Here is a 22,672-nt window from a genome sequence, read left to right on the forward strand (position 1 = left end):
AATTAAAAAAAAACAAAAGAGAGGGCTCTGTTTTCCTAAAAGTGCCAGGATGAAATTGTGGAAGAAGGAAATGGAGCAGAGGGGGTAGATCTGATGACAGTAAGTTTGATTTTTTTTTTTTTTTTTTTTTAAGTGCAGTAGAATTAAGAGCCTGAGAGAACCTGAAGGAAAAATACTGCAGGCAGAAGAGTCAAACAGTTGATAGTGATCACTAGAGAATGGTGACTTAATTGCCTGGCTTTCCATTTATTTTCTCTAGGTTTAAGCGTTAAATCACACTTTAAAAGCTCATTTCTTCTTGTTTGTCCATAGGAAATATTAATAATAAAAATAAAACCCTTGCTAAAATTTATGAATTCTTATCTATGCCAGGCACCATGGAGATGTTCATACATTATATCATATAATCTGTGTAACAACCCCAAGAAATGCTTATTATTACCTCCATTTTACAGATAGTGAAACTGAGGGGCAGACAGGTAAACAAATTGCTAAAGATCATATGACTTGTTAGTGGCAGACCTGGAATTGTCTAACTCAAAATCCTGCTCTTAAGCACTTAATTCACCTAGGGCTACATTCCTGTCACTCTCCAGGATGCCTTTTCCCTGGGCAACTAGGGAACTAGTTTGACTAGGTCAGCTAGTGTGCCTGGAGTAGGACATGCAACTTAATACTCGTCTGAATGAAATATAAGCAGAAAGTCTTTTCTTCAAAAAGGTATGCCATTTTGCAATGCCACTCCCAAATCTCTTGGATTATCCAGGATTTTAATTCTGTAGAATTGCTCCCTTTTCTTTAAAAGTCGGAATATTGAGAATTGAATGTGACCTTTCCAAATCACTCATTTCTTAAATTTTAATGTTATGTATATTGTTTCAGATTTTTAGAATAAAGCAAAAGAGGAACATGTATAAAATATATATATAACATAAATATGAGTATATATATTCATATGTGTGTATGTATGAATAAATGAATGAATGGTTGGGCAAATAATATTTAATAATGTTTGTGAATTATGTGAATTATATATATTTTATTAAATCAATTGTATTATAATTGGTATTCCACACTTTGTTCATTGGTGTTATTTTAATTACACTCTAAAAGAAAATTGAGCATGAAGAAAAAATTCTTACAATGTGAAAATAAGTTATATTTTTCCTTTTTTTTTCCTATCAATTGATAATTTTAATAGATTTTTGAATCTGAAAATTCAAGAAGGTGAAGCTCACAACATTTTCTGCCCTGCATATGATTGCTTCCAACTTGTGCCTGTGGATATCATAGAAAGTGTAGTTTCTAAGGAGATGGACAAACGATACCTACAGTTTGATATTAAGGTATGCTGCCAATTATCTGATTTCCATCATTTTAATTTTATTAAAACTGTGTAACAGATTTTATTTAACTTTTTTTTTTTTTTTTGAAAACACGTGGAATAATGGACTCTGACTTTTGTCTCCCAGAAAAACTGCATGAAGGAGTGGTGGCATTAATTACAGTTTTAAGCTAAAGCATTATTTTGTAGTCATGATAGAAGTAAAAGTTGGGGCACTTGGGTGGCTCAGTAGGCTGAGTGTCCAACTCTTGATTTTGGCTTGTCACGATCCCAGGTTTGTGGGATCAAGCCCTCCCACCAGGCTCCATGCTGAACATGCAGCCTACTTAAGATTCTCTCTCTCTCCCCACTTTTGCCCCTCTCCCCCACTCGCTCTCTCACTCCCTAAAATATTTTTTTTTAATTTTAAAAAACAAGTAAAAATTAAAAGCCGAAGTAGTAATTTACAGAAAATAAAAAATGTTGGTCAGAACTGTATGCTGATTTGCCTGTTGGCACTTGTATAACTGATTGATGAGAACAGTATTCAAAGCAGGTAGTACCTATTTGAAGTTTTCTAAAAGACATATTTTACATTACTACATGTAAATATTCAGAAATAAAGATTATCAATTTAGAATGGGTTTTTTGAAAGAATAGTTTCATATAATGAATTATGTTTCTTTTTTCTGCATTCTTTATTTTTGTTTAAGAGTTGTGCAGAAGCATAGGTAAGTTACTTTCTTGTGTGATTTAAAAATTATACTTTGACTGCTTTATGCAGATTTTTTTGTAGTCTAACCCCTATAACATACGGACTTTTAAAAAGACATCCTGCTGTTTCATAACATAGAAAGCATCATAATATTGACTTCTGTATTATTAGGGCACCATTTAGAAATTGGCAGTTCTAATGTAACTAATAATCACATACAAGATTCTATTCTATAATTATTTGCCATTAGAAAAGCAGCACATTGTATGAGAAAACATGTTTAAATTACACATTTTCTTTGTAAATAGTTATGTTTTACTTCATCATCATCTACCTGGCTTTTGTGTTTTTTATATATTTTTTAATTTATTTTGAGAGAGAGCAACTGTGGAGGTGGGGCAGAGAGAGAAAGAGGGAGAGAGAATCCCAAGCATGCTCCACACCACCAGTGCAGAGCCCGATGTTGGGCTCGAACTCACGAACCATGAGATCATGACCTGAGCCAAAATTGGAGGCTTAACCAACTGAGCCTCCCAGGCACCCCTACCTGGTTTTTAGATTAAAGAAAATATAAATTTAAAAAGTCATGTTGTTACTAAAGTAATTACCTCTTTTTTCCTTCTTACTTTTAAGTTTCATACTTTCTGGTACTATTTTAAGTATCTCTTTAGACTGATTACTCTTTGTTTTTTATTTCACGCCTTTTTTTTCCCCTCTAAATTAAATTGACATGGGATATACTCTGAGAATTTAGTATTAAAATATTTCCTGTCATGTTTTGTTATTGCTGTTCCAACAGGCCTTTGTTGAAAATAATCCTGCCATTAAATGGTGTCCTACTCCAGGCTGTGAAAGAGCAGTCAGACTTACAAAACAAGGGTCAAATACATCTGGGTCTGATACACTCAGCTTTCCCTTGCTCAGAGCTCCTGCTGTGGACTGTGGAAAAGGACACCTCTTCTGCTGGTCAGTACAAGACAAGTTGGAATAGCCTATTCACTTAACAGTTTTTTAAAAGACTATGCACCTTGAATTAGGCCTTTAAAATGTAGTATATTTTGATATCATTGTTAGTAATTGAAAAAATGTGTGATAAGTAGTAATAGTTTATATTTATTGTGTGACTGATGTGTGCCAGGTGTTATGCCAGATATTTTCACCTATTGAATTCTCCCAACAATGCTATGAGTTGAATGCTGTTATTATACCCAATTTACAGATAAAGAAACTCAGGCATATAGAAACTGCCCAGGTTATACAACTAGGAAATGGCAAAAATGGGTTTAGAGCCCAGCTCTGACTCCAGAGCTCATGCACTTAAACAGTAATACCAAATTGCTGACCATAGATTAGAACATGTTTAGAGCTTAACTTTTTTTCTTAAAATTGAAGACTCCAGGGATAACCAGAATTAACTAAGACGGTTTTCCCAAATTTTCATCTAGACACCAACAAGTAAGATTTTGATAATAGATTTTGGAGTAGGGCCCCAAGAAAGAAGCTTCTAGGTGGTTCTTAATGCACAGTCCTACTTAGGAATCACTTTGTGTGTCTTGTGTTTTGTTTAATAAAGAAAGTACTTAATAAGTATGAACTGGTGATAAATCAGTAATGGATAGGCTGGCTATATATCTGACATCAGCATTCTGCTTTGTTCAGAGTCAATTCAGTCATAATTAACTGTTTTGTTTTAGTTAATTAAATGATCACAATAAGAAATAGTATTTGTTCTCCTTTTTTCTCATTCCCAAATTTATCACATATGCAAGGATATACTTTAGGTGGGTATAAAACTCTTATCTACTTATCAGAAACCAAAGTCAAATTCTAGCACTGCTAAGTAGTAAAAAGGCGTAGTTGTGGAAATATTCCTGCCCTGAAAGGTCTATTTCTTACCCTCATCATCATTATCATTAGCTAAAAATATCTCTTGAACTGTCAGTCTATATGTACCACTGAACTCTGGGTCAGGTGTCAGAAAACTACTGTCCCCACCAATTTTTTATTTGAACACAGCCATACCCATTCATGCCAGTTTGTTTACCTATTGTGTATAGCTGCTTTCAGGCCATGACAGCATTGCCTGGTTGTAACAGAGACCATATGGCCTACAAAACCCACAATATGTATCATTTGGTTCTTTACAGAAAAAGTTTGCTAGACTTCTGTACTAGGTGCTTGAATGAAGGGATTAATGAAAGGAAAACCATATTGACTACTTTCATGGCTAAATCAGACTCAGAAAGTAAAACAGCAACAAATTACTGAGTAATAGATTATATCCACATATAATAGTAATTTATTATATTTTAAGAACTATAGTAATTTCTCAAAACATTTAAAAGACAAATTCCTAATTTTTAATTTTACATGTTTTACTATTTGCGGATTGGTTCTTAACCCCACCTTACTACCTCACCAGAGGAGTTCAGGATCCAGCTCAGAAGGGACAAGTGAGTTAATGAATACACAAGAGTTTAATTGTTCATGAATAAATAGTCCTTAGATGAATATGAACCCACTTTACTACAATATAAGAAAATTAAAGTAAGAAAAATAAAGGGGCTCCCTGTTCTGACTTAGTGTGGAGTTCCTTCAGAAATTTAAGCACATGTGCCATCAGGCACCCCATCGTGTGCACCCTGTGCATCTAAAATGGTACTAATTATGTATTATCCTTGGGAACGTTGAGGCAAGTTACCACATAAATCAGTTTCTGAGTTCTCTGGTTCATGTAAGCATCCTGGTTGAACAAGGCTAATTCAGAGGATTGGTGGAGAAGCTACAAAAATAGAAAAGGTAAATTAATAAAACATTTAGAAACTAAGAAGATAGTATTTGCTAAGATCAGAGAATAAAAAGTTTTGAAGGGGAGGGAAAAACCTATGATTGGCATTGTCTTCTTAAGCTCTATGATTTCTGTGGTCTAGCTTTTACTAGTTTTTATTGCAGATTAGCTAATTTTTTTTATGTTCTTCCCCACCTTTCTTTGTATGCTACAAGTAGTAGATTTGGTTTGACTGAACATGATGACACTAATGGAAAAACCTACCAATGACAGATTCTAAAAGCTGTATCAATGTTTCTATAAACATATATGATGCTACAAATTGTACATTTCTAGACCAGTGTTTGGAGAATTATATTAGCTTGCTTTTTGTCACACCCCAGTCAGGCTGGGTGGTACTGTATGCCAAGATCACAGGCCCTCTTTTGAATTTTATCCCAGTTCAGAGGATCTGTGAATGGCCACATGGATTCAAAGTCACATTTGGTAATCGTTTCTCTTGCTCTTATTCATAAGGGTAGTAGAGGGCTTAGCAAAAAGAACCATCATTTTCTGGACATAGCAATTCTAGTTCTAAATCCTGTTCTGGGATTTTTACATTGCCTGTTTCACATCTCTAGGCATTAATTTGCAGTCTCTGTTTTTACATTCTTAGATTCCTAATCTTATTCATGTAATAAAAGAGCTTTGTCTGTAATCAGAAATTCTAAAAATTAAAACAATTCTAAGTAGAATTCTACTGCCCTTATCTAGTATTTCAAAAAGAGGCAAAATCAGCTCTATGCAAATGAAAGCTTTGTAAGAGAAATCTTTATAAAATAAAGGTATATGATTCTCGGTTTCTTTCTTTCCCCAGAAACCTCAGAAATATTCTCTAAAGATGATTACAAAAACCATGAGAAAAGACAATAATTGTTCCTCCTCCTCCTCCTTCTTCTTCTTCTTCGTCTTCGTCTTCTTTTAAGTTTATTTATTTTGAGAGAGAGTGCGTGAGCAGAGGAGAGGGAGAGAGAGAATTCCAAGTAGGCTCTGCGCTGTCAGCACACAGCCCGACACAGGGCTTTATCTCACAAACCATAAGGTCATGACCTGAGCCAAAATCAAGAGTCAGACGCTTAACCGACTGAGCCACCCATGTGCCCCTAATAGTTCCTTCTTTTTAAGAGCTGCATGTGACAGAATGAGTTGAGAGCCATCCCCAAGAAGGATGTGGGCCTGGGTATAACAACATATTTGTTGATAAGAGGGAAGGTAGGAGTATACATTTCCTTTCCCACCAAAAAGTAGTCCTTTCTTTTGTAACTTTTTCACCCACCAGTTCTGTCCCCTTAATAACTGAACCTAGAATGCTTTCTTCCCTTAGCCTGTATAATTGTATTTTGTCTGATCTTGACAATATTGTCCATAGACCGGGTTCATAACTTGAGCCAATGAGCATTTCCCCTGTTTCCCTCTTTATGAAGTAGAATATGCTACTATGTAACTTCTATGCCCTCTGAACTAATGCAAAGTCTTTCTTTTCCGAGGCAACTTTTTAAAGATTTATTGTCAAAAATACTTCTTAATACCACCCAAATTCTAATCTGTGAGGAGAAGAACTCAAATTTAACCTTATGTATAATGGTCTTATCTTTCCTATATCACTGTCCCCAGTCCCTTTAATCACCATTTTTGCCATTGGAAATGGAGAACTTAAATAGAATTCATCTCTTCTAAATCCATAGACTGTCAAACATATTTTTGAGTTATTGAATAAAATTGAATGGCATGAATATTCTAAACAGTAATGTTATGTGGTTTTTAATATATCACCCAGCTGTGGAGCATTTATTTTCTGAAACTATGCAAAGAACCCTTTAAAGTAGTGTCACCATCACCATGAAACAAATTGAACCCAAGAAGATTTGGATTATAGTGATGCAACTGATGAGAAACAACAGCGTCAGGTTTCTAGTCCACTGAAGTTTCCAGTGAATCAAAGTACAATGTGCAGACTTGTCAGGTATTTCAGGAAACTTCACAAGTAAATGTCTGCATGAATATTGTCAGCTCATTCTGTTTTCCTCCAATACCCACAATAAGGATTTTGATAAAACCTACTCTCCTGTTAGGGTCATGAATCTTGATTGAGTTAAAGCAGTAGTTTCATGCTTCATCTCCTCCACAGACTCTTTAAGACTCAACAGACTCTTTAAGAGTCCTCTGGGAAAAATACATGATGTTGTTCTTGTTTGTGGACCCTAATAGTTGAGTCTCATCTTCTCTTGCAAAATTAGAGTCTCAAACCCTTACTTAGCTTAATAAGCTCTGGCTCTGGAAAAAAATTTTCCAGATTGGCAGTATTTAGCTATTTTAGTATCAGAGTCCTGCTAACTAGCAGAATATATTCACCAGCTTGTCCTAGGCCCAGAAATGAAACATGATATTTATTTGATAGAAATCGATCATAAGACCCTGTTTAAATATCGTGTCTACTCTATACAAAGTATCATACCCATCTAAATAAATACTGTTGAAAGTTCAATTTATCAGATTTCAGTGGAGCACATGATTGACATGGGAAACATAGGACCTGCATTTGAGACTTAACTGCCATTAACTAGCTGTGTGACTTGATGATAAACAAGCATCTTCTCTTATAATACAGTGATACGATTGAAGCCTTTGTAACTGATGCAGTCAACATAAAATGTACTAGTTCCAAAGTCAAACAATTTGGCTTCAAATCTCAGCTCATCTGCTTGCTCCTTGTGTGACCTTTGGCAGAGTATTGAGCCTCTCTGTGCATTTTAAATAGGATGATACGGGGGCACCTGGCTGGCTCAGTTGGTTAAGTGTCCGACTTCAGCTCAGGTCATGATCTCATGGTTCTTGAGTTCGAGCCACACATCAGTCTCTATGCGGACAGCTCAGAGCCTGGAACCTGCTTCAGATTCTGTGTCTCGCTCTCTGCCCTCCCCCACTCACGCCTGTCTCTCTCTCTCTCAAAAATAAATAAATATTAAATAGGGATAATAGGGGCACCTGGGTGGCTCAGTTAGTTGAGCATCTGACTTCGACTCGGGTCATGATCACTGAGTTTGTGAGTTCAAGCCCCATGTCATGCTTTGCACCGATAGTGCAGAGCCTGCTTCAGATTCTCTCTCTCTCTCTCTCTCTCTCACTCTCTCTCTCTCTCACTCTCTCTCACTCTCTCTCACTCTCTGCCCCACCTCCACTTATGTGCATGTTTGGTCTCTCTCTCAAAAATATATATTAAAAAATTATAAAAAAAGAAGAAGAAGAAGGAAAGAAAGAAATTTTTAAAAATGGGGATAATAGTACCAATTTGAAAGAGTTGTTATGTGGATTAAATGAGTCAGTATATGTAAGGTATTACAACATTGCCTGGTATACTCAAAACTACTAGCTTTTTTTTTTTCCAAGAGGATGGGGGAGGGGCAAAGAAAGGGAGAGAGAGAATCCCAAGCAGGCTCCGTGCTTTCAGCACAGAGCCCAGCTTGGGGTTCAAATTCCTCAACTGTGAGATCATGACCTGAGCCGAAACCAAGAGTTAGATGCTTAACCAACTGAGCCACCCAGGTGCCCCCCAAATTCTAGTTTTTTTAAATTATTATTTTTTGTTGATTTGTTAATTAAGGGAGAAAGTTAACTAAAGGAAGAAAATCATAAAATGAGGATTTCTACTTAATCAGGATTCATCATTAATATAGTTCTAAAATGGCAGTGAACTGAAATTGTCAACTTCTTGATAGAAATTTCTTCCATCAGATGATGAAACTTTAGTAGAAGGTCTTTACTTTTCCAGAATCCTTTGGAGTCACTGTATATTCCTGCCAACGGTTGTGCATATTGACAAATTTTCAAGGAAAGAACCATTCCTTGATCTCTTGATATTAGTTAACTATCATATTTGGACAGGGTTAAGGATTTTATATTAGATAACCTCTTTTTCCTTTATAACGAAGCAGTTTTTCCCCTTAGTGAACTCACTCTATTGGTGTGTCTACATCTCATTTAACTATATAACAAAATTCCTCTTCCAATTCACTTGTTTTTAGTGACATTTTGAGGTACAGTCTCAACAGCAGGTGCTAGGTCTGTCAGAAAACTTGTCACCAGTTATTGGTGTCTTGGTTGAAACTTTCTTCAGATATTTAACTTTCCAGTGTTTGCAGAACATTCCAGTCTCTTTATTACTTCTCTCAGAATAACCCTTTCCCTACACATGGCATAGTTCAGATTTTCAACCATGTAATGTCTGGTAACATTGTTATTACCATACTTTAAAGTAGTTTGGGCTTATTTTCGCAAATGCCTTAGTTTTAAAATAACTCCCTTTTTAATTTACAGTCCTTGCTCTAACTTATTTATTATTTATAAGCCTCTCCTATTTATATACCCACTCTTAGCATTGCTCTGGAAACTGTGCCGCCTAGTTATAACATTCAGAGTGATCCTGCTGATTGAGCTAGCACCTGAGGAAGCAGCAGGTCTATATCCTCCAGTGAGGTTCTGGAAAAGAACATTTGTATTGCTGTCTAATGCAGCACCTTAGAGAACCAAGCACACCGATAAGCAATTATGGCCTTTTGAAGAAATAGCATTTATTTTTTCAGATTCCATTTGTAAACATTGGGTTTTCCCCTCACACCCCTCATGATTATTTTCCTGGTTCTGTCAGAAAATGTTCTGACACCAGAGCCAGTCATACTGGTATTGATTCTAGTAGGGGAAAAATATTCAATGTGTTGTTTAATCTTCATGGGGAAAAAAACTTTAAAGTTAACAGAAATAATTTATTTCATTGGCTTCATTTAGATACTGCAGATATAGAAGTCTATTTTACACCTAAATTGTTTTTTAATAAGTCATGACAAATCTAGACACTCTATTCCTGCATGTATTCCTAAGCACCATATGGAAACACTGTTCCTAGATCTGTGGCATATTTTTTACTCTAGTGTATGCTAGTATATGTGCCAAATTAAAATTAACAGTTATCACAGATATCCCTTATATTTCTGGAAAGCAGAGTTGATTTTAATATGTACTAAAGTGAATGTAATATATAATACGTCTACTTGCATTTTTTTTACTTCCATTTTTAATCAACCCAATATTTTTTGAATGACTGTTAAGTCACCACTAAATTCCTAAGAAACTTTATAAAACCACACTTACGGAAAATATTTCCCAAATGCCAGATTCAGTAATGTCAGGAATTTTTTTTAACACTTTTTTTTTTTTTTTTTTTTAATTTAAAGAGAGCACACAAGTGGGGCAGAGGACCAGGGGGGCAGGGTGGGGGGAGAGAGAGAAAGAGGAGGGAGGGAGGGAGGGAGGGAGGGAGGGAGGAGAGAGAGAGAGAGAGAGAGAGAGAGAGAGAGAGAGAGAGAGAGAAAGAAAGAAAGAAAGAAAGAGAAAGAAAGAAAGAAAGAAAAAGAAAGAAAATAAATCTTTAGCAGTCTCCATGTTCAGCTCGGAGTCCGACTCAAGACTCAATCCCAGGACCTTGAGATCATAACCTCAGCTGAAATCCAGAATCAGATGCTCCACCAACTGAGTGACCCAGGCACCCCAGTAATATCAGGAACTTAAGCAAACTAAATTACTCTTTCAAGATAATTGATGCTTTTTTTTTTTTCCTTCAAAGCATTTTTAAGTATATAATTCAGTGGTTTTAAGTACATTCCTAATGTTGTGCAACCATTTCCTATCCATTTATAGAACTTTTAACCTCATACCAAACAGAAACTCTAACCATTAAACAATAACTCCCCATCTTCCCTTGCCCCATAGCCACTGTTAACCACCATTCTACTGTCTGTGAATTCCTTTTTCTGAATATTTAATGTAAGTGGTATCATACAATATTTATCTTTTTGTGTGTGACTTATTTCACTTAGCATAATGTCTCAAGTTTCATCCATGTTGAGTGTGTATCAGAATTTCATTCCTTTTTATGGCCAACTAATAATTCCATTGTGTGTATATACACCACATTTTGTTTATCTGTTCATCTGTTAATGGACATATGGGTTGTAAACCATATTCTGGCTTTTGTGAGTAATGCTGTTGTAAACATTGGTGAGAAAATTTTAGTCATTGTGAAACTTTCAATTCTTTTAGGTATATATCTAGGAGTATAATTGATAGATCATGTAATAATTCTGTGTTTTAAATTTTGAGGAACCATCAAACTGTTTTCCATAGCAACTGCATCATTTTAGATTCTTACCAGCACTGCATAAGGGTTCCAGTTTCTCCACATCCTTCCCAACACTAGTTAGCATTTATTTTTTTAATAGTAGTTACTCTAATGGGCTTGAAGGAGAATTGAAACATTCATTCATTCATTCATTCATTCATTCAATTTATTTATTTGTTTTTTTGTTTTTTTGTTTGTTTATTTATTTATTTATTTATGTGGTTGTTTATTTATTTTGAGATGGAGTGAGCAGGGGAGGAGCAGAGAGAGAGGGAGATACTGAAATTTAGCAGAGCTGTCAGCACAGAACCCTGTGCATGGTTCGAACCCACAAACTGTGAGATCATGACCTGAGCTGAAGTCAGACGCTTAACCGAGTCACCCAAGTGCCCCAAAACATTCTTAATATAGTAAAATGTTCTTCATAGTTGGTAAGACTCTACCTGCATCAACAGGTGTGTCTTCTTAAGACTTAAACTTTGCAAATAAGATCTTTGTTTAAAATAACACATGATGATGATGATGATGATGATGGCACCTACAGATTGGGTTTTTCTCCTTTCAAAATGATATTTTGTTATTTACTGTAAAATTTCCTTTGTACTACAAAATATACCATTGTATTGAATTAAAATAAGTAATTTTTAAAGGCCTTAAGCCTTTTTTTTTTTTTATGTTTATTTATTTATTGTGAGAGGAGGTGAGGGAGAGGCAGAGAGAGGAAGAGAGAGTCTGCCAAGCAGGCTCTGAGCCATCAGCACAGGGCTCGATCCCATGACTGTTGAGATCATAACAGTCAGACACGCAACCGATTGAGCCACCCAGGCTCCCCCTTAAGCCTGTTGGATTTTTTATATAGCTATAGAAAGAATGTAAAATCAAGTTACAAATGATAAATTGATGTTCTTAATTATTTAAATCAAAATTTGCCAAATTCCAGTTAAACAGAAAATTGGGATTCAGCAAACTCAATGGTAAATTAAATTCCCCTAGCTGTTACTTGGGGATTCCAAGGTCAAAGTAACAAAAATGTAATGTAAAACAGTACTTTTCAAACTTCAAAATGCAGACAGGTCACGTGGTAATTTGATAAAATGTAGATTTAAATCAGTAGGTCTTATGGGCCTGCTCTTCTGCATGTTTAACAAGCTCCTGAGCAGTGGCAATGCTGCTATCCCAGGGAACAAACTTTGAGTAGTATTAGTGAGGACAGAACCTAACTGATAAAAATATTTTATAGCTCATAACTTATAGCATGCAAAACTAAATTATAAATGTTAGGTAATCTATTTGGAACTTTTAAAAATGTGTAAATGAATGTGCTGCTTTAAAAAAAAATTGACCTGGCAGTATCAAGCTCTAGAATCATATTTTCACTTCCTCTATTGAAATACTTCATTTCTCACTAGTCACTGTGCTTCAGTTTTCTCAGCTTTAAAATTGGAAGAGCACTGGGGCACCTGAGTGGCTCAGTCAGTTAAGTATCCAACTCTTGGTTTCAGCTCAGATCATGATTTCATGGTTCATGAGATTGAGCCTGGCATTGGGCTCTGTGATGCCACTGCAGACAAGAGCCTGCTTGGGATTCTCTCTCTCTCTCTCTCTGCCCCTCCCCCATTCGCTGTCCGTCTCTCTCAAAAATAAATAAACTTTAAAAAAATGTTTTTTTAATTGGAAGAACACTTTTCACCTGTTCTTTTGCCTTGATGTTGATAAAGAATATTTAATTGCCTTTTCTATGTTTTTCTCTTCAGGGAGTGCCTTGGTGAAGCACATGAGCCTTGTGACTGCCAAACATGGAAGAATTGGCTACAAAAAATAACTGAAATGAAACCAGAAGAACGTAAGAGGAATCTTAGAAAGCTATACTATATGTTCTAATAGCATTCAAAAGATAATATGGTCATATTACTTAGAGTCTTCATTAAGTAAGTTTTCAATGCTATAGCTCTCCTGTTTAACATTACACCTCTAACCAACACCCTTTTGGACATCACAAGGTTTTTGCAATGGTGAATCAGAGGTTCCATATTTCTAACGGACTGTTTTAAGTTAAGATAAACAGGGTAAACAGGGGTCACATTTAAGTCCTTCTCCTACAGCCATTCCCCTTTATCCTGGGGTAGACCAACTAGCTTTTCTGTACTTTAAGGGAAGAAATGTATAAACTGTAGTGAGAGGAAGTTTCTTACTTCCCTGGAATCTTCCATTGGATGATAAGATAAGTTAATTTCTTGGTATTATGTGGCTCTGTAGATTTACTTATATTAAATGCCATGTCTATAACTATTTTAACTGAGATTTTTATAAATATTAATCCTACAGAAATGCTATGAAATTGGTGTTAGTAATTCCATTTTGCAGATGAGGAAATTAACCCTTAGATTGGAATGAGTGACATCAGGAACAGGGTATGTGCCTAGAAACAGAATGGGTTTGAATTAGCCTTCCTAATAGCAATTCCTGCATTTAACAAGTAAATATATCTGCTTTGCAATAATTTCTCATCCCCTGAAGTGTTTTATGACAACTGTTTATTTTCAAATTAATATAAAAGTTAATTTTTTTAACTTTTTATATAATGGAATTAGTTGGAGGTATTACAAATCAGGATTAAGAATTGACTGGGGCACTTGGGTGGCTCAGTCAGTTGATCATCCGACCCTTGATTTCGACTCAGGTCATGTTCTCATGGTCATGAGATCAAGGCCTTCACTGAGCTTCATCTGGACATCGAGCCTGCTTAAGATTCTCTCTCTCTTTCCCTCTGTGCCCGTCCCCCTGCCCCGCTCATGCACAACTGCACATGTGCTCTCTCTCTCAAAATTAAAAATAAATAAAAATTTTAAAAAAAGAATTCACTCAGGGGCTCCTGGGTGGCCCAGTAGGGTAAGCGTCCAACTTCAGCTCAGGTCATGATCTCTCAGTTTGTGAGTTTGAGCCCCTGTTGGGCCCTGTACTGACAGCTCAGAGCCTGGAGCCTGCTTCGGATTCTGTGTCTCCCTCTCTCTCTGCCCTTCTGCTCACACTCTGTCCCTCTCTCTCTCAAAAATAAATAAACATTAAAAAAAATTAAAAAAAAAATTCACTCAGTGAACCTATACTTATTATGAGCAAAGCACATGATGATGATGCCAGCCTTCAAAAAGTAATAGGCTAGAAGGGAAGCAGTCAGATCATTACAATATCACATGATAACTACTATAGTTGGATAAAGATGAGAGTAAATCAGGCTGGGCAGGCGGGTGTCATAGAATCTTCCTGAAGGTGGGCACCTGGGTGGCTCAGTCGGTTAAGCATCCGACTTCAGCTCAGGTCATGATCTCACGGCTCGTGAGTTCAGCCCCATGTCAGGCTCTGTGCTGACAGCTCAGACCCTGGAGCATGCTTCAGATTCTGTGTGTGTCTCTCTCTCTCTGCACCTCCCCTACTCGTGCTCTCTCTAAAATGAATAAATGTTAAAAAAATAATTTTTTTTTTTTTTTTTTTTTTTTTTTTTTTTTTAAAGAATCCTCCTGAAGACAGTGAGAGAGGAATTGGGTTTTAGCATATCTGCAGAGGCAGAGATCTGGCAGTTATTCCTGTCAGCAGCTGAAGTGACGCTGGCAGAGTCTGGCTGACAGCTATGAAACCCTACAGTTTTGTATTCTGTCAGGCAATATACCATTGCCCAAGAGCTTGTCCTTAGCGTTTTAGATTCACAAGATTCATTTTATGCATTGACTCAGGGTCATTCAAATCCATGAAGAAGAGACTACTGTGTAAACCAGAATATCAGTTTATTAATTGATAATGAGGGAGATACCTTTCACATGATGAGAAGGCTTATGTCCCTTATCCAGGAGAAAAAGAAATGGATCATCTTAGGACATTTCATGGTGAGATCCAATTAAATATTTCTACCCTGTACGTTCCATCATTCAATCAACAATTCTTTTTAATATTTCCAATTCTTTTTTTTTTTTAATTTTGCTTATGCTTATTTATTTTTGAGAGAGAGAGAGTGTGAGCAGGGGAGGGGCAGAGACAGAGGGAGACAAAGAATCTGAAGCAGGCTTCTGGCTCTGAGCTTTCAGCACAGAGCCTGAAGCGGGTATCAAACTCACAAATCATGACCTGAAGTCGGACTCATAACTGACTGAGCCACCCAGACCCTCCTCAGCAAACATTTTTTTGAGTACCTGGTACATGCTAGGAACTTCCCAAATCAAAAACACCTGTATAGATTGTTTTTATTCCCCCGGTACGTTGTGTGTCTTTCTTGAATCCCAGATAATAGCTTGCCATTGCTCCCTTGACACCCATCCATTTTCCCTATTCTCCTGATATGTATGGGTCTGTGTACATGTGTGAGTTCCATAGATTAATGCTAATATCCTGCAACACCTTTAAACATGACAAGACAATTGGGTTTTGCTTTCTCTTTTTGCTTCGGGAACCAAGAAACATATTTATTAGACATGGTTTGCTATTGCCCACCTACTTACATTTCTTTATACATTTATATGAAGCCTAACATTAATGTCCATGGGAGAATTTGTAAGAGATGAGGCTGGAAAGATAGGTGTTGCCAGATTGTGAAGTTTTGCCAAATTGTCTGAAGTTATTTTATTAACAGAATAAGCCATAGAATGCATTTTTTAAGTAGGGAAGTGGCATCTGAGATATTTTTATAAAGATAAGTGATGACTAGGAAGGTTAGACTGAAGGAGAGATCAAAGTAGGGAGGGGAATTTTTAATTTGAGTAAGAGGGTAGATCATTGGTCAGCCTAGGAAATTCAGTTATGGGTAACTTTTGGGGCTCCTGGGTGGCTCAGTCAGTTAAGCGTTCGACTCTTCATCTCAGTTCAGGTCCTGATCTCACAGGTCATGAATTCAAGCCCCACATCAAGCTGTGTACCGACAGCGTGGAGTCTGCTTGGGATTCTCTGTCCCTCTGTCTCTGTCCCTCCTCCCACCCCCACACGAATAAATAAATAAATATTTTTTAAAAAACAGTAACTTTCAGGGAACAATAATGAGTTTTGTTACGGACATTGTTAACTTGAGGTACTTGTAGGACATATATGTGGAGATGTCCAGTGGGATTTTACAAGTGCTTATCTGCAGCTTAGAAGAGATGCTGAGAAAACTTAGAAATAACTTGTTGCTTTTAAGTGGTATCTTTATTATTTATTTAACATTTATTAAGTGGTATTTTATATTAGAATATGGAAATAAGGTGACCTCTACTTGAAATTTACATTTTAGAGATGAAGACAGCTATATACAAAACTAAGAAAAAGAAATATTATTAATGCTGTGAAAGAACAGCATACCTGTGGCACATTGTGAGGGAGGGAAGAGAGCAAGAGAAGACCAGTTCTCTACGAGAGTGTGAGGAAAAGCATTATAAAAGAATTGGTGCTTGAGCTGCTTCTTGAGAACTGGTAGATGTACTTCACACACACAGGAAGGGTACTGGGGCTTTGGGTGAAGCAGAGCTGTGAGATAGCATGGTGTATTCAAGGGCTGCAGATACTGAGTACAAACCAGTGCAAAGAAAGGTGCTGCACCAGAGATGAGACTGCACAGGCAAAAGTCCAAATCAGGTGTCACGGGTGCGGCGAGGTAGAGGTTATGTGCAATGCTGGGAGGTCTGACTTCATCCTGAGACACTGAAAAGGAGTTTTGAGTCGGAGAGTGATAATCAAAGACGCTTACTGAGAAAGAACACTCAGGTGGAAGTGTGGATGGTGAATAAAGACCATTGAGACAGTAGGTAAGAACATTATTTCTGAGAAAACTTCAGAATGTCCAGGTAAGAGGATATGAGGGCTGGAACAAGACAGAGGCAATGCAGGTAGGAGAGGAGAGTTAAGAAGATGTAATTTTATTAAGTTGTAAATCTAGTGTACTTACCAGTTGCCTAGAAGACTTAATGCACAACAGGAAGTAATTAGTACAATATATTATTTAATTCTTGAGTAGAAAATGGCCATGTCTGATTTAAGATATAAAACAAGCATTTTGAAATGGGTGATTATTTTTAGTTATCTTTTAACATTGTAAAATTGGTCAATCATTCCATACCCACAAATAAGTTTTTACTAGGGAGAGAGAGAGAGAACAACCTAGCTAGTAAGTGCAGATTATTGGTGGAACTGTGACAGAATATCTTTACATACGATAATGATTCTGATAATGAAAAGAGAAGAGAAATAGAAGCACTAGAAAATGGTATATATAGTCTATACATAGTTACTTTGGTGGCCAGAGACAGGGAGACCTCAAATTAAAAACCGAAGATTCCTTTAAAGAGTTCCAAATAGGGTTTTAATTCAGAAACATGGAGGAACTTTAGAAAATTGGATAGAAGACAAAAGACTGAGGATACCTAAAAAGTTGTCTACCAGAGAAGGACCAAAGCCAAGACTGCAGAAAAGTTCCCAGTTGCTGAGAAAAACCTAGGAATTTTCTCATTGTCTTCCATACTGAAATGTGATGACCTATTGACCACTATTAATGGCCACTGAAGTTTATGAAATTTAGGATAAGGCTTCATGCAAACAATAGTGGACCAACTGAAATGTTTAAGTAGAACATCATCATTAAATATATAAAAATAATATTTCAAGAAAGAAAAGTATGATTTAATGCTGTATTGTTTACATATTAATTTGGATCATGGTCACATATCTTTGGCATAAGCATTTTCAACTGAACTTGTCAATTCCTGAGATCATTTTCTCCTTTATGCCCAATTTTCCAAAGTCTTTGAATTATGAGACTCAAAAGGAGTGACAAAATCTAATGATAAAAAAGTATTAGAACATATACTAAGATTAGTTCAAAGAATTCAATATAAGGATTCAAATACTATTTTTCAGCACTGAAACTGCCTCTATTATGTCTAATGAGAGCAAGAAGGGGAATGATTATATATTCTGTGAAAAGATAGCTAATTTATAAAAATTTTCAGGCCAGTTTTTCCATACTACATAATAAATGGTTATTGAATAGAATTCAAATAGTCTTTTTAAGAAGTCAGTCTTTAAAATCAACATTTTTTTCACTTACATACATGTTGATTCTACTAGTAGATCTTAGATTGTTATGCTCTAATACTTGATTAAATGAAGTTAATATTTCTTACAAAGAGACCTAAGCACACTAGATTATTGAGGAAGGAAGATCAAGATACAGTAGTCATGTAATTGAAGAGAAGAGTCTGGAACTCAGGGTGAAGAAAACTCACCAGGTAGACTGAAGGGAGATAGATATTGCAGGTATGAAGAAGAGTATATACAAAAGGCACATGTATGAAATGAGCATGTTCAGAGAACTAGAAGTAAAGGCCTTTTTCCCACTACAAGTTTCTGTTTTAATAATAGTTATTTCTTGAACACAATTTACTTCATACAATCCTCTAGAACACAGGAACTAGCATTCTCTCCGAGGGTGGTAGGAAAAAACTGTTATGTTGCAGGCCACACAAGCTGCTTTGTTTTAATGGCTTTGTGCTTTATTTATTATAACAATGGACAATAAAGGCCATAAGAATATGTTAGAGCCCCTGAGCTAAAAATAATGTTGATGCTGAAAGGAGGAGAAAGGCCACTCCTTAAAAAAAAAAAAAAAAAAAAAAAAAAAAAAATTAGACATTGTACTTAGTGATTAGGTTTTAAAGCAGTACCCTTTGTAAATGGCATTACCTCCACAGCTTGAGCTGATTAACCATAAGTATAGTAAGTTCTTTTTGAAACTCCTGTTCTCCACTAAATTAACTGAGAGTTCTCTGTAGCAACACCCTAATCAAACCATCTTCTACCAAGTGGGTTTAGTACTGGAGTGGAGTCTGGTCTGTTCATTGCTGTTATTGTCTCACTTTGCTATGTGGTGAAATTGAAAAACAGTGCTTCATAGTCCAGCAGTAGCTGCTGTTCTGTTGTTGAACAAACGTAAGTAGGTAGGCACTTGGGGTTCCTTGCAGCAAGACAGCCCTCCTCCACTGCTAAGCTCCATCGAAGGGCTAATCATAGTGCTCAGCTCTTCCAGTTCATATACTGAGTCACATCCCAGAGGTCAGCCAGCCCAAACCTTTGTCTCCCTTCCCTCTCTAGGGTTGGGTAATTTTTCCTTTTAAACTTCAAAACTCAAAGAGTCTGATTTCTCACCTGCTTTTAACAGTACACTAACTACCCCACCCTTCTGAGAGTGGCTGCATGTACTCAGGGCCTTGATTGGATGGGCCATGTGCACTGATGTCAAAGTGAGTTTTGGACATCTTTTTCAGGAAAGAAAAGGTAGAGCTTCCCTGTGCACTTAGAGCTAGAAAACAAAACAAACTTCATACTGACAGGGAGGAAAAAAATGATTTTTTAATTGTGCATCTGCAACTCTCTCTAGCTCCTAACTCTCCTCTTGGGGTGCTGGGAGGGGTGTTGGTTATAAAACATAAAATGTAAGATTTAGCATCTTTAAAAACCATGACGTTCCGCAAGACTGCAGATCTCAAATCAAAGTAGAATAAATTGAGTTTCAGATGAAGAATAGAAGATTAGTGTGGGGTTAGAGGGTAGGAGAAGCTTGCCAGGTAGACAGCAGCCAAATCATGAAGGACTTTGCATTTTTTGCTAAAGCAGTTTTATTTTATCTTGCAGTCAGTGGGGAGCATCTTAAAGATTTAAAGGAGACTTGGGTTTTTTTGTTTTTTGTTTTTGTTTTTTTTGACATTTATTTATTTTGAGAGCACACACACAAGTGGGAGAGGGGCAGAGAGAGAGAGAGAGAGAGAGAGAGAATCCCAAGCAGGCTCCACACTATGAACACAGAGCCCAATGTAAGGGCTTTATCTCAGGAACTGTGAGATCATGACTTGAGCCAAAATCAAGAGTTGGACGCTTAACCAATTGAGCCACCCAGGTACCCCAAAAAGCAATTTGTATTTTTAAAAGATCACTGTGTAGGCAGTATAGTAGAAGTCGGGGGCAGAAGAAGGAGCCAGGGAAATAGATTGTTTTTTTGTGTGTTTTAATTGTCTAGGCAAGAGGTGTGGAGTACTTTAGTTAAAGCAGTAAGCAGTGGGAATTGAGAGGAGACATAAAGAGAAAGAGGTAGAAACAATGGAATGTGGCAGGTGAGGGAAAAGAGGGTGTCCAAAATCATGGTCTTCCTGGATTGACTCTGAGTTGATGATCATATCATTTACTAGGACAGGGAATAGAGAAAGAGGCAGGTTTAGGGGAAATGATAAGTTTAGTTTTAGACATGTCACATGGGATTCATTTTTAGTTTATCTGAAGTTTTCATGGATAAAAGTATTGATATTTCAATATAACTTTCATGTTTTTTACTATGGTGAAAAGTATCTGGTCATTATGTTTACAACTGACCCACAAGAAATTATGGTCTAGGGGCCATTCTTTTTACAATAGTTAAACAGACAGTAATATATTGCTTTTTTAAAATGGGTTTTTTCTTCCCCAATTTATTTGAACACAACTTTAGAAAGAAATCTTTAAATCATATTTCATATATCAAGCTTTTGGAATAACCTCCTTATCCTATAATCCTGCTATTCAGAATAAAGCAGTTTTAAAACTTTGCCATAGATCCTAATAAGAAAGTAAATATATGGTTTGGGGCGCCTGGGTGGCTTAGTCAGCTAAACGTCCAACTTCAGCTCAGGTCATGATCTCCTGGTTCTTGAGTTCAATCCCCGCATCGGGCTCTGTGTTGACAGCTTGGAGCCTGGAGCCTGCTTCAGATTCTGTGTCTCCCTCTCTCTGCCCCTCCCCTACTTGTGCTCTGTCTCTCTTTCTCTCAAAAATAAATAAACATTTAAAAAAAAGAAAAAAAAATACGTGGTTAAAACTTAGAGACAGCCTACAAAGAACACTTTCACAGGGGGTAGGGGGAGGTTCCCTCTGAAGTTATACACTAAATCATGTATATTGTCTTTGTGCTTAATATCCTAAAGTTGTAGGAGTTAGTGAAGCTTATGAGGATGCTGCCAATTGTCTCTGGTTGTTAACAAACTCCAAGCCTTGTGCTAACTGTAAGTCTCCGATACAGAAGAATGAGGGATGCAATCACATGCAGTGTGCCAAGGTAAGAAGTTAAAGAGGATTTCGCATGCTTTACTGTTAGAATCTTAATCTGTTAATCCAAAGAAGAAACAAGCATAAAAATGTTGCTGGGTTTCAGATGGATTCTAGCAGATTAAATTCTATATTCTTTGTTGAATGACATAAGTATTGCTTTATACTACTAAATTTTATACTCATGATGAATGTTAAAAATAGGTTAAGGATTCAGTGATATTTGGCCAGAAGATCAAAAATGCCTGAATCTTTCCCTGCTAATCGTCTCTCCTAGTGATTATTTTGAGAGTTTTGCCTGTATATAAATAATAATATTAAATGATAAAGTGCTACTTTATATAGAGATCTCTTACAAAGCTGGCTTTTGAGCACACAGTTTAGTTTCAAAGCCCAAGTCAGGACCCAGGCAATTCCGCTAGGTCCAAATCTAAATCTTGGTGTCTATGTGTAAGTGGCTATGTAATAAAAGTACCTAAGATTGTAGGCAGACTTTAAGTCTGCTAATGAAATCATCAATCAAACAAGTAATTATTTCCTGTATTGAAAATGCTGCAGCATCTGGGTGGCTCAGTCAGTTCAGTGTCCGACTCTTGATTTCGGTTCAGGTCATGATCTCATGGTTCATGGGACTGAGCCCCACGTCAGGCTCACACAATCAGCATAGAGCCTGTTTGGGATTCTCTCTCTCCCCTCCCTTATCTCTGCCCCTCCCCTGCTCATGCTCTCACTTTCTCTCTCAAAAGTAAATAAATAAACCTAAAAATAATGGAAATGAAAATGCCAACAAAGATCTTGACCAAAAAATAACTAATATAAATAATGACTTTTGGAAGACTACCCTCCTGACATAGTTGCATAGAAAGAAACTGCCATATTGAAAATAAATTCTCTGGATTAGGTTAATAAATATTTTATTAATCCATGCCAAATTTATAAACATTTTTGTTTTAAAATTATAATGATATCCAATTTTTTTCTTTTCATTGGAAGCTCCATGTATATAAAAAAATAATTACTTAAAATTGAGAGGATAATGTAACTTTTCTAATTTACATTGTGAAAGAAACCCAAATAGTTCAGAAGATTCCAATATTAAATACATCAATATCTTCTAAGTATTACTTGATTTTTTTAATATATATTTTTAAGTTTATTGATTTATTTTTGAGAGAGAGAGAGCACAAGCAGCAGAGGAGCAGAGAGAGAAGGGGAAATAGAATCCCAAGCAGGTTCTGCACTGTCAGCTCAGAGCTGACAACGCAACAAGGCCTCGATTCCATAAACCATGAGATCATGACCTGAGCTGAAATCAAGAGTCCAGCGCTTAACCAACTGAGTCACCCAAGAGCCCCAGTATGACTTGAGCTTTAATATTAAAGCTAATGATCATTATCATTATTACATAAAAAATGATAGCAGTTACCAGATCATTTTTATAAGCTAATTAGTACTATAAAATTAACATAAATTAGTTGTCTTAGTGAGACAGTAATGATTTCCTAAGAAGGAAGAAGAAAAAAATGTAGTACAGTGTTCTGAGCAAAATGC

General features: G+C 36.4%; 1 protein-coding gene across 2 annotated transcripts in view; it reads left to right on the forward strand.

Annotated features, from left to right (window-relative positions):
- The window catches only part of ANKIB1 (ankyrin repeat and IBR domain containing 1), a 142,502-nt gene that overhangs the window by 97,127 nt on the left and 22,703 nt on the right, over positions 1 to 22,672 (forward strand). For both annotated transcript variants that reach the window (XM_060632433.3, XM_060632431.3), the window contains exons 8-11: positions 1,202 to 1,346; positions 2,839 to 3,005; positions 12,793 to 12,881; positions 21,001 to 21,131. In XM_060632433.3, coding sequence (XP_060488416.1) covers positions 1,202 to 1,346; positions 2,839 to 3,005; positions 12,793 to 12,881; positions 21,001 to 21,131 — 532 coding nt within the window. The remainder of the gene's footprint in view (positions 1 to 1,201; positions 1,347 to 2,838; positions 3,006 to 12,792; positions 12,882 to 21,000; positions 21,132 to 22,672) is intronic.

The sequence above is a fragment of the Panthera onca genome, chromosome A2 (assembly GCF_046562875.1).
Source record: "Panthera onca isolate mPanOnc1 chromosome A2, mPanOnc1 haplotype 2, whole genome shotgun sequence".
Lineage (NCBI taxonomy): Eukaryota > Metazoa > Chordata > Mammalia > Carnivora > Felidae > Panthera > Panthera onca.